The 13,175-nt window shown below is 33.4% G+C and overlaps 1 protein-coding gene across 1 annotated transcript in view; it reads left to right on the plus strand.

Annotated features, from left to right (window-relative positions):
* LOC106462114 (multiple epidermal growth factor-like domains protein 8) overlaps nucleotides 1-13,175 on the plus strand; it is a 112,609-nt gene that overhangs the window by 86,454 nt on the left and 12,980 nt on the right. The window contains exons 29-31 of the mRNA XM_022389258.1: nucleotides 3,660-3,846; nucleotides 7,086-7,241; nucleotides 7,698-7,846. Of these exons, the coding sequence (XP_022244966.1) occupies nucleotides 3,660-3,846; nucleotides 7,086-7,241; nucleotides 7,698-7,846 (492 nt within the window). The remainder of the gene's footprint in view (nucleotides 1-3,659; nucleotides 3,847-7,085; nucleotides 7,242-7,697; nucleotides 7,847-13,175) is intronic.

Raw genomic sequence — 13,175 nt, forward strand, 5'->3', positions numbered from 1 at the left:
GCAGCCTGGGTTAAGATCCAACTGGAGAAAATTGTAGAACTCATCGATTCCATGCCAGAACGAGTCAAAGCACTGAAAGATGACTCATCGATTCCATGCCAGAACGAGTCAAAGCACTGAAAAATGCTAGTGGCAAATCGACTAAGTACTGATGCACATTTGTAAACATTTTTGTCAAGTTGATAATGTGAGATAAATGACTATTTAAAAAATCGTTGTGTCTATTTACTTTTGAGATGTCTCTGTACTACAGGATTTATAGAAAGCATGATTTAAGCTTTTATACCAGCTTTGCTTCTGTAATATTATGTATATTGACAGTCTTCCTCATTACTATTTGTGAAAAATATTTATAGTATGAAAAACACCTGAAACAAATTATTTGGACTGAAATTTAGCAGAAAACTTGAAGTAGTACTGAAGTTTTATTTTATTTTAAGAGGAGTTGTTTTTTAGATGGGATATATAAAGTTTGCTGTAGTTAACTGATTAACTCAAGAATTGTAAAATCTAAGCTATTTTGAATAAAATACATGTGCAGTTGCTCAGTTTTATAGTTAAATGACTTTGTTCTATATACTCACCAGCTAACACTTCTTGCATAAGGTCAAAAATTATTGATGCTTCTATTAAACAAAGTAAGAATGCTTTTGTACAGGTAAGTTAAATAAGAATAAGGCTGAAGTCTTAAGTTAATAAAGAACAAAAGTACCACAGAAATAGTACATTTGCTTGTTCTATTCACATTTATCTTTCAACAGTGAAATAGTATTCCCACAAAATAGTTTAAAAGTAAATGGATACTCTGGATAATTCTAGTAACTTAAGAAAATTAAACCCACAATGTACAATTATTTTACTACACTGTTTTTTGTATTGTTAACTGTGTAGAAAGAAATGCTGAAGGAGGAATGAAAACATAATGAAATGTTTGTTCAGCATGTTTTTTTTATAATTTCTATGGTACTGCTGTTCTTGAATACTTTAAACATTTCGCAACAGGCTCAGTATAAAATACAGAGTCTGTATACACATTTGCACTTGTTAAGTATTTATGCTATAACTTTTAATACAGTATGTGTATCTTCACAAAATTTGATAGACTTTTGGGAAGTATTAGAAGCTTTTTGTACACAAAAAATCAGGTTTTTTAAAGATGTATTTTTGCTGAAGATTTGTTCGTGAATATGTTGAGTCTTTTTTTTTACTACTCCAAGTGCAAAGTGATTTTCATGTTAAGATTAAAAATTCTTTTCTTTATCTCAAAAAGCTCTAATTTCATTTGCTTAATCTCTAAAACCTCGTAAATACATTTCAGATGTTTGTTTTCAGTAACATTTTATATTTTATCTGCTATTTTTCTCTATCCTACCTGTATACAAGGTTGGTCAATTTGACTGATCTCGTAACCACCCAAAAAAATTGAAATAAATCTAAGTTACACTTTTTTCTTTTTAGAATGACTTCAAGTTATAACATGAAACTAAATTTGTTTATCCTAAGTGGCTTTAAACTCGTAACAGTTTGTTTTATTGCCCTTTGAACTCTGTCTAATCACTATTCAGGCCATTATAAGTATTAAATCAAAATTAAAATCATAAATAATATTCACTTGGGGTGGGGTTCATGTTATACTATCAAATTACATTACTCACGAGTTACTCCGAGCTGCTCACATGCGTGCGTTGTGAAATTTTTTTATTATATTGTTATTATTTATTTTACCTAATCTGACCTTAACTAACCTAAAGAGATCCTTATCTTTACATTTTAGTTTCTTCTATAATAATAAATAAAGAATACACATGAAAAACAAGAAATAAAGTACTCATCTGGACCATTATCATCGTCTTCTTTTTTTCTTCTTCTTTTTTTTGCTGTTGGCTATCAATGACACTTAACCCCACTTTCTTATACTAATGGCAAAAAGCAGACAATGTCCCATAAATATCACAATTTTACTGACTTTCAAACTGTGCGACAAGAGCTGTTACAAATTCATCCAAGCTAGTTGATATGTTTCTTGTGAAAACAAAGCCTCTACTACAAGTGAAATTGATGATTATCTGTTCAGAAAACAAAGTAATATAATGCATCATTTGATAGATGAACACTTTCACTTTCTATTGGTTATGAATAATACAGTATTATATGTAAGACAGAACTATTAGCAAATCCTGAAAGGGAGGATGTGACGGGTGGGTGTGACAAGTAAGACCTGATTTTCTATTTGATGGCTCTATAACCAAAGAAGATTGAAGGCTATAAAAATTATTCTTTGTCTGAGCGATAATGATTTGATAGTGAGTAACTAACATTAAATTTTGTACCTATTGGAGAGATGGTGAATAAATTACAGAAAAGGGGGGATGCCTAGAGAAAAAAGTCACACTTCTCACACTAAGGGAAATTCAGGTTTTTTTTATGATATTGTCTTATCAAATTAAGAACTTAAAAGTTGTATTAAAAATGGGTTATTAGCTACGATTGTATGCTATACTAATTGGTATAACGTAAACAAAAAGTAATTTGATTAAATTTTGAATGTAAGTCACTAAACATCTCGTGACCTGTGCAGTAAAGGATGCCTGTGCAGAGAGGGTTAATGATACCTTGTAAAAACATTGTCAGTTTTCACTTGCTGTTGATGTAACTTTTTATGGAAGTCTCTCTGATTTTATTATTATGCTGTGTGTTATAAAGAGCATATTATTATGCTGTGTGTTATAAAGATCACTGTTGTTAAAATATATAGGTAAAGAATGTTTGTGAATTTATGAAAAACATTTCGTTGATGTTGTCTAATGATTTTAAGTGAAGCATGGTACACACATTTGAGTGCATTACGTTTTCTGAATTAGTAAACTAATTATGAAGTGTTATCAGAGACTTGTGTGATCAAAACAATTCTGCAAAAATGATGTAAAATAAAGTGTAGAAACACACACACACACACAAATACATACTAGAAATGTGTATGTCAGCACATTCTGTCATATTTATATTGTTTCAAAATTGGACATTTACAGCTGGGTAATTAACATTATTAATCAAAAGAATTGATTACCCATGAGCATAAACTACATTGATTAGTCCTACGTAAAATAATTTATTAATTGAAATTATGATTAAATCAATTAATGTCATGAAAATAATCAACTATAAATTGAAACTAGTGTTTCTGGTTATTAATGTTTTTGATTAAGGTTGTTCAGCTTAGTTAAATAGTGTTGTGACTCACAGAAATAATCAATTGACTTAAATTAGTGTTTCTGATTATTCCAACTAACCGAGTCTCACGTAAGTGTAATTGATCAATGTGTCTGACAATTAATCGATTAGCAAATTCATCTAATCTCCTAGCTCTATTGGACATACATGTTTGAAACAGTAGCCCAATATTCAAGAAATATAAGTAAGAAAATAAATGATAGTCGGAATCCAAAGGGAAAAAAAGGATTGTTTGAAAATATTTGATTTTCCTAGTAACTTGTATATATAACTTATATATATTATCTCTCCCCCCCCACCCCCAACCCCCAGATTCACCAGATTAAACATTAATTTCATTTCAACCAGCATTTGGAAAATTTCATGTATTTTATTGAGATGTCAGCCATTAAGTATAAACTACATTATGGATAGTATATATTTTTTAGGGGACATTGTATGGCAGTTTGTAACCAGGGATGTGTTTATGGCATATGTGTGGAACCAAATGTTTGTAAGTGCCACTTTGGATACGTGGGACAGAATTGTTCTACCAAGTGTCAGTGCAATGATCACAGTAACTGTGCTGGGGTAGACAGGCTGGATGAATGTTTGGAATGTCACAATAATACTCAGGTAGGGACATTTGTATTTTAATTTGCAAAGTATGTTGCAAGTGAACAAAGTCAATATTAAAAGTAAGGTTTAGTTTAGAAAGAGAAAAAGAGATTAACTTTTAGACCAAAGTATTAGATGAAGTAATTTAATAACTTAACTGAAGTTCTTCATTAACATTTTTATTGTGCCCATTGGTATTGTGAGTCTATGTCTGCTTCCAGTACAGTCTTACCTCATCTCACACAAAGCTATCTCAATCTTCATTCTCCCCCCTAAGCATTGCAAAATAATTTTTACGTTCAGTGAACCAGTCTATATACTTCACAAATTTTGTGCCACTTTTGAACATGTATATAGCATGTGACCACCCTCCACCAATAGTATTGTGCCGCCTATATTGACGCAGCTAGCTCTCTCTAATGTTCCTGCTCAATCCTCACTTTTTTGATTGGCATAGCATTGTTTAGACATTTTTTTTTGCATGTGACTACCGTTTACGATTGTACTTCATTGACATTTCAATACCTTTTTCAACGATTTTCTTTTTGATTTTGTTTATTGTTACCAAATTATGTGGTAACTTAGAATGACTTCACAATTCAATATGTCAACAACAGAAATTCCCATTATGGTAGACAATGCTTCCAGTACAACTACCCAGGCATCAGGTTTGGCTTTATCTGCTGAGGAGATACAGGCCTTAATTTGCAAGGAATTAGATTCATAAATTTGGCCAGTGATTTCTTCTCATTTTCAACCTGACAATGTTTCTGAGGATGAATATAATCCAGGAGAAGAAAACTGAATTCTCTTTTTCCAGCACCTTCTTATTTTGGTCTGTCACACTCGACAACTGGTTTTTCAGGTATTTGGTCTTTTAAATGTTTCCTTTTCCTTTGGGCTGTTCTAACAGATGCTGTTGCAGGGTGGAGACAATGTATCACATGAAAGCTACATAGTGTCATCTTTAAACATACTTTGAAACAAACGATACATGCATCTTGCCTGTCGAAATTAGTTCAAAGTCCAAAGAGGAGAACCATACAGTTTAGTTCCCTCCCATAGTTCAGTCTGTCCCTTCTGAGGAAGTAATAAATTACTATCAATAAAACTTCTCCCGTTCCTCCACCAAATGGCCCATGAGCAAATGAAAATGTAGGGGGTTCATTTAAATAAAAAGTGGCAAAATTATAGAGCCAATTGGATTACAATAAATAATAATTAACTAATAACTGCCGTTACATTAGGAAAACTGTCAAAATAGTTTAAAAAGAATGATATTGTACATTATTTATGTTTTTTTGAAAATATGACTACTCTCAAGTGAAAATTTTCGGTTGATATTGGTTATAAACATTACTTTTAGAAGCTGCAGTTCATACATTTTGACACTTTTATGTTTATCATTTATCACATATTTTTGCAGGATGCGTGCCATTTGTAATGTAACAAAATATATATATATATATACACACTGCTTCTTGGGGAGCAATATAATCTACATTATTCTGTTCAATATGTATCGTTCCTGATGCTTTTTAATGAAAATATAACTAAACAATCTTTTTTTAACTTCTAGGTATAGTATTGTCTCTAGTAACTGTTGAAATATAGGTAACATGTAAGGGGAAAGCTTTTACAGTAAAAGCTTTATTATCTGTCCTGGGCAGTGCTGAATAGTAAAAAATTCTGGTTATCAAAGTATTTCTCTTTTAATATTTTACTCAAAAAGTTTTGACACCTTGTTAATGTTTTAAAGTACAATATTTCTACATCATCTGTAGCAATAATAATAACAGTTTAAACAATAGTATATGTTGTAAGAAACCTTAAACTGTATAAAAAAGTCTTTTATAAATAGAGCATTTTAAGTAAAGTAATACAATATTCGTAGCTAACAGCAGAAGTTTGCTGATGGGAAAAAATTTAAACAAAGCCACTGCAGCTGCCTTAATCAGCAGCATCAATTCACTACAGTTGCAAGAAATAATGAAACAAGTTGTTGTATGAAACATATATCAAGCATTATATTAACATTCCTTACTGTCTATCTTCAAAGCCAGTGATACATCCAATATCATTTCTATAAGTCTCAGGAACTTGATTAATGTCCAGATATTGATATGATACAGGACAGAATGTTACACCCATAGGAACATATGTCACACGTCATGTTCAATTAAAAATGTCTTAATCACAATGTTTATGTTACTGTAATTTCTTTTTTATCTGGGTGGTTCTCAACCTCCTAATGTTGAGTACAGGTCGTGGGACCTTGTCTGTCCAGTTGATGTTGGGTAGATATCTAGCCAAGGCTAATTGTTTTTCTCCATTGTTAGCTTTTGGTGAACTTTCCTTTGAATTGCTGTTTCTCCTAATGTGGATATTGAGTTCGCTTTGAGTTTTAAATTGATAGGGCTGCTCTTCACCTGCGGGAGCTGACTGTGTTCTGGCCTGGTTTGTGTGATGTAGGACGATTCAAACTCATGCAATTTTTTACAATGGATTGCGTCTCTCAGAACATATTAAATGTGTGCACATCTTTTTTTTTTTTTCTGCTTGTATCAGGTTCATTTTATTCTTATGGGGTGTAGAGCTTACCTGTTCCAGAAGTAGTGTGGAGCCCCACATATGTGCATCGGTTTCATCTCTGAGCACACCAGTTGTTTCTAGGCAGTCACTTTCCACTTGGTTTCACTGTTAGGTGCCTACACTGGCCCTTCTTCCCACCCTTCCTTCCCTCAGCTGGTGTTATTCTTTTTAGATCCTGCCAATTCTTGAAAGTAGGAGTTGAGCAGGAACATTAGAGGAAGCTAGTTTTGCCAATATAGGTGGTGCAATACTATTGGTGGAGGGTTGTCACATGCTACATGCAGGTTCAAAAAGTGGTGCAAAATTTGTGAGGTATACAGATTGGTGTGCTGAGAATTAACATTTTCTAGCAATACTTAGGGGGCAGAAGGAAGATTAAGATAGATTTTTGTTAGTGGAGTTAAGTACCTATCAGAAATACATTTTCAGTGCAAGAAAATATTAATTTCCAGCAACCCTCTCTTGTTTTGACTTCCCTGATATTTTTTTAAATCTCCCTATTATCTCTAGTATTTGTGATAGAAGAAGATATTGTCACACATATTCTAAGTCTCTGTCTGCCTCCAATCATTATATTACTTTCTTCCCTAGGGCCCTTGCATGTAAGTGACTAAATGATGAACACTTCTGCTGACATCTGAAACTATTTGTTTTCTTTATTCCAGGGTTCTCAGTGTGAGAAGTGTAAACCATTTTTTGTAGGTGATCCTGTCAAAAAAATTAAATGCACCCCTTGTATAGAGTATTGTAATGGCCACACTGACATTTGCTTTGACTCTGCATTGTTGAATAACACCCTTCCTACTATGCAGCCAATGGATGTAAGTTGGCTTTGCTTGAATATCTGTGTTTTAGTAATTGCAATAAGAAGTAAAAAGAATATAATGAAAATATATTTATTAATTCTTACTGAGTCAGAAACTTTATATTTCAAAATTTTTATAGTGATATTATTACTAGCAGTTACAGTTTAAGCCTAATAGTTTTGAATTTTCTTCATCAACATAATGATTAATAATAGATATATTTGTTACTATGTGTATGTGTCTTCTGATATAAAATGAAAGATCCTGTTTAATTATTAACACTAACTACTAGGCTGGAGTTTAAGTTGTTATCATGGCGATGATTTTTGTTTTCCTTCACAGTTTTCATAAGGATAAAACACAAAATTATGGATAACTTGAAATGGTGATGATGTTTCTTTGCTGGAATTTGGATAACTTAAAATGTTTTTCTACAACAAATTCTGGTCATGATACTTTTTTTCTCCACAGATCATTGACATTAAGGACTTGGTTCTAGAAGGTTCCACTGGAGGTGCTGTTTGCTTCAATTGTCAAAATAATACTAAAGGCGAACACTGTCAGAAGTGTATTCAAGGATATTTTATACTTGGTGATTCCATAAAGGATGGCTGTCGACCGTATGTACCAAGCTTTAATTGTGGTCATTTTCTTGATGATTCTTGAACATGTGCATTTGTGTATGTTATGAAAATGCATGGATAGCTGATGTGGCTTCAGTTATTCATCCTCATTATCACAAACTGTAAAAGAATAGCTACTTTTTAAAAGTTATGAAATAAAAGGGTTAAGTTTGTATTATTTTCTAATTATATTTCACATAAATGAACTCTTTGCAGGGTTTGAAAAGGCCATGAAATTCTGGAATCTTATAAACAAGTTTTTAGTACTGGAAATCCTGAAAAATCAGTCATATTACCAGGAGGTCTTGAAAACGTTCTTGAAATTCTATTACCATCACTTGTACATCCCCCATTTTTATTGATGACAAGCTGTACTATTGTATTTATCTGAGTTTAGCAAAAAATTATCTCTAGAAAATGTGACCGTTACAATAAGAAATACGCTGACTTTGTGAGTATCAGGTTTTGAACTAAGTTTCTCCATTTGCAAGCAAACGAGTATCATGTGACTATCATTGGAATGATATTCTTAGCATAAAATAAGCTCAAGACTCATTTAGCAAAAATCTAAAGTCAAAAAATTGCTGGTAAGATAAAGAAAATGAAAGTTTTGGAAATTTCCTAATTAATTCTTCAGTATAAATAATTCAGAAATAATTAACAACATTACTAGCTTACATTCTTCATCAGTTATTGCCTAAAATTTGTTGATGAAAAGAAAAAGAGGAATATAAATCCAAATATTTACACTCTAAAGTGAATAAAATTCTTAAAAAAACTGGTTCTTGATTTTACCTGACAGTATCCTTAACAACAAATAAAGCTATTCAGAACAGTTATTCAATTATTGTTTTAAATATTATTTTAAAAATTGGTGTGAGTTATTGTATAGAAAACTTAGAGGCAGAAAACCATGTTGAAATATTAAATTTTTTGGCCCATAAGGTTTGTAATTTTTTTCAAAATGTCTTTATTTGGAGGAATTACAACAGTAAACTGAGAAAATATTTAAAAGTATCAAATACGTTGTGAGAAAACCACAAGACATACAACATTGTAAATGTACACAATAATTTGAGAGTTGTCTCGATACGAGTGTTAGTCTTTGCTTTGTTGGTATGGTGATGTGTCATAATGCAAGTTCAGCAGACAATGAGTTACAATTTGGCAAGTCTATTGGCAAGTTGAAATAATATGTTCATAATATTATTTGACATTGGTTACATGCTTATGGAATGTTTGGTTTTGACCAAAGTACAGCATTTGAGAAAAAGATATGTGGCTTTATCAACTGTTATTAAACAAAAGTTGGGAGAAGTTCAATTATACTTTAATACGGATTGTAAACGAGGAAGAATTCGTAAGTACTTTGTTCAGTAATTTTTCAATAGCGTGGGTGTTACTGTTATTACTAGAATATTTTGTACAGATGCTACTGCATTTTTTTATGAAATGATGTAGAACTTCCAATAAGATATTTTACCCCTTCTCACAAAAAAGCTTTCTCAATTAGGACTGCCCTCTATTTGTGCAAACTTTTTGCTGAACACTAGCCTTGTAACCCTCACTTCTTTCTGCATATCTACACGCAAATGATCGTGCAGCAACCCTCTACCAATAGGGGTGTGACACTATGCCTATTGTAAGTAGTGCCCTCTCTAATAATGCACCTGTTAATCACTTTTTGATTAGCATTCTTATTGTACAGACATGTGTCTTTTCGCTTGCGATTTAGTTATTATCTCCACGAGTTTTTACTTTTGAGTGTTTTCTTATTTAGTCACTGCCATTTTTCCCTTTTTTTTCATGGAGAGTTGCAATTAAAATTTCATTATCTACTCTCCCTTTTCTAGTTTTTTGTTTTAGACTTTGTGAGCTACGCACTCACAGTTTGAGGTGGTCACTGCTGTTGCTGCTACGGCAGATTTCCCGTTCAAATCATAGGGAACGATAACACAGTTGTCAGCTATGGGCATAACAGCTACTTTCTGTCTGGAAATGTACCATTTTGTGGGACATTATGTGTGACCTATTGAGTAGCATGTCATAACAGTGTCTAAATAGGTTGATGTGACTTAGGGCAGTTTTTTTTTGAATATGCTTATCTGTAACGTGTCATTTTTGGGGGGTCTTATGTAGGCTTTGTTCACTCTTTGTAGCCATTGTTTCCTCTGGTATGTTATTTTTTAACTTTGTTTCCCATTTCCCTGGAATTTAGCCATGCTCTCATTGGAGATTAATCTTTGGGTATTCTTTGGTTTTCCTTCTTATCCAGATAATGGGGTTCATCCTTGTTTTCAGTGCACTCACTTTTGGATGTCAGTATGTTTTATCCCCCGTGTATGTTGGCCTATCATATTTTTGCTTTTCTCATTCCATCTACCCATAATTCAATTCACCTTTGGATCTTTCTTTCTTACAGTGTGGGGTTTGGATCCTGATGCTTCAGTTGTGTTTCCCTACTTCGGAACTTTTTCATTCATCTATTACATTATCCATTATTGTCTGTACCTCATTCTCCCTTTACTTTTTAGTTGGAATGGTTCTATATTTTCATTATTTGTTTTTCTGTTCATCATAGTTGTCTCCTTTATGCTACAATAGCACGATTTTCCTCTTCAGTCTCACTTTACAGACATGGCTGCTATGAAGTTGGGATCTTTTAGTTTGGGATCCTATATTATTTAGGGGTCTTTTACTCCCCTTTTTCATTGTGGGCTTTGTACATGGCACCTTTTTTTCTATCACGAGGTGTTGGGGGTCTTCCTAACTATTTGGTGATCGAGTTGTTTCAGCAAGTCTCCATAACTCCATTTCCACTTGTTCCTTCTGTTATATCATCATCCACTTTATTTCACCCTCAGTGAGATCCCATTTATTCCCAGTAAATAATAAAATGAAGGAAAATACCTGGTTGCTGAGGAAACGGAAAAATGGAGGCAAGTATCTGATACACAGACCTATGTCATCTACAAAAGAGAAGTGAAAACCCCTAATGAGAATGATCTCCTCACAGAAGGAACCCTGGAGAAGTAAGACTCGAGCCACTTCTGACTGATGTGAGTTTAGGGTGTTCTTTTTTTTCAGCTGCGTGGTCTAGACCTTTGCTCGTCTGCTTCCTTTTTTGAGCTTAGTGTACACTTTTCCAGGGATGGCAGAATACTTTTAGCTTCCTCACTGGCCATATCTGCTCTCCATACTCAGTTTCTTCTTCAGAAAGCTGCCTGTGTGGGTTTGCTCATCACAGTGGAGATTTCATTCATCACACCTGATCAATTTCTAGTTTTCTTAATGTGTGTTTTTTTTCTCAATTCTCAGTTGGAACCAACCTTCTCCCCTTCGTTTTATAGCCCTGGTACATCCTATAAGTGGCTTCTAATCTTCTTCATTTCCTTATTGCAGGTGCAGTTTTCTCTCTTTTGGGAACATGGGCTTCTCTCACAGCCCTAGTTCCTATTGTTTGCACCAACATGCACTATCCTTTGTGGGTTTTTGGATCACCAGATATTGTCTTGTTCGGGATCTCTTGGATGCTCCTCTTACCCTTTTCCCTCACTAACAGTCTGTATTGATTGTTGGTTGCATAGGACCACTAATAGCTGATGGGGTTCCTTCTCCTCATCCATATTGTCACATTTTCCAAATGCTTCTTTTTCCATTTGAGGAGCATCTTTTGACACTTGGGAGACTTCAGGATGGGGAACTCATTTTGACTCCATTCTCCATATTACTCTTGACATTCTTGCTGTTTGTTGGACAGTATTTTCCTTTCTACTGGCACTATGGGACAAAATGGTGATGTTTCACTCTGACACTTTTACGGTAGGGTTCTACATCATCATGCATGGGAGCATCTGGCCAAGTGTCCTTTGCTTTCGAACTTTGGATCTCCTGTATTTTGGGCCCACTATCATTGTATTGTTTTGTGGGTATGTTATCGTCGCAAGGCCATGAATTTGTTCGCAGATTGGTTATCCCACCCCGACAGGATTCTGGATCCTCTAGTTTTTTGGGTGTAGTTGTGTTTTGGGATATACCTGATTTGGATGTTTTTGCAACTCATCTTGATACACACCATACCCGTTTTTGGTCTCCTATTCCTCATTTCTTGGTGTGCAGTGGATACTCTCTGTCAGGATTTGACTAGCCATTCTGCCCATTTGTTGTCTTCATTATGTCCTGTCAGTAGTTTAGAATTCTAGGTGTTGAATTCAGCTGGTGCCTCCATCTTGGCCAATTTTCACATGGTTTCCATTTCTGTAATGGTTTCTGGTGTCATCTTCCTTTGTCTCCGTCATTTTTCACTTAGCCTTCTAACAGAGACCTATCTGTTTTCCATTTTTGGTTTACTGATTTTGCTTCTGCATTACATTCTCACTTCCTGGTTATGTTATTTTGTTCCATTCTCCACTGCTCTGTACTCCCCGTTTGGGTTTTTCTCCAGAATTTGCAACCTACATCTTGTCCTTCGTGCTTTTTATAATCATCCATTTTAACTCTCTCAACATGGGGTCAGTTGATTTGACTGACTACATGACCTCTTTGTACTCGTTTAAAATCTTTATAGATTTAATACTTTTAACTCTCAATATAGTGTAGTGTGTATATCTTCACAAAATCTGGCAGTCTTTCAGTTGGCGTTATAAGTCTTTCACATTCAAAAAATCATATTTTTTATGAAGTATTTTTAATAAACCATAATAAAGATTTGTCCATGAATATATTGAGTACTTATTTTGAATAGTCAATGTGCAAAGTAATTTTTCACGTTAAGATTAAAAATATTTTTCCTTATCTCAAAAATCCTTTGTGTAATCCCTAAAACCTCCTAAATACATTTCAAACACTTTTTTCCAGTAAAACTTTATATTTCCTCTGTTATTTTCTCTACTCTAACTCAAAATGGGTTAGGTCAATTTGACCGACCTTGTAACAACCAAAAAAAAATCTAATTAAATCTAAATCACTCTTTTTTTCTTTCTAGAACGACTTCAAATTGTAACATGAAACTACATTAATTTATCCTAAATAGTTTTAAGCTCGTAACAGTATACATGTATTTATAATTAAATTTTATTGTTTTACTGCCCTTTTGATTGCCCTTTGAAACACTATCCGCACTATAATAAGTGGTAAATCACTTGAGGCACGTGCAGCTCACGTTATGCTATCGAGTTACATTATCTACGTGCTGCTCGCATGTGTGCCTCATGAAACAGTTTTTATTATATTATTATTATTATCTATTCTACCTAATCTAATCATTACTAACCTATTTTTACATTTTAGTTATTTTATAATAATAAATAATGAATATAAATGAAAA

The sequence above is a fragment of the Limulus polyphemus genome, unplaced genomic scaffold (genome assembly GCF_000517525.1).
Source record: "Limulus polyphemus unplaced genomic scaffold, Limulus_polyphemus-2.1.2 Scaffold1098, whole genome shotgun sequence".
Lineage (NCBI taxonomy): Eukaryota > Metazoa > Arthropoda > Merostomata > Xiphosura > Limulidae > Limulus > Limulus polyphemus.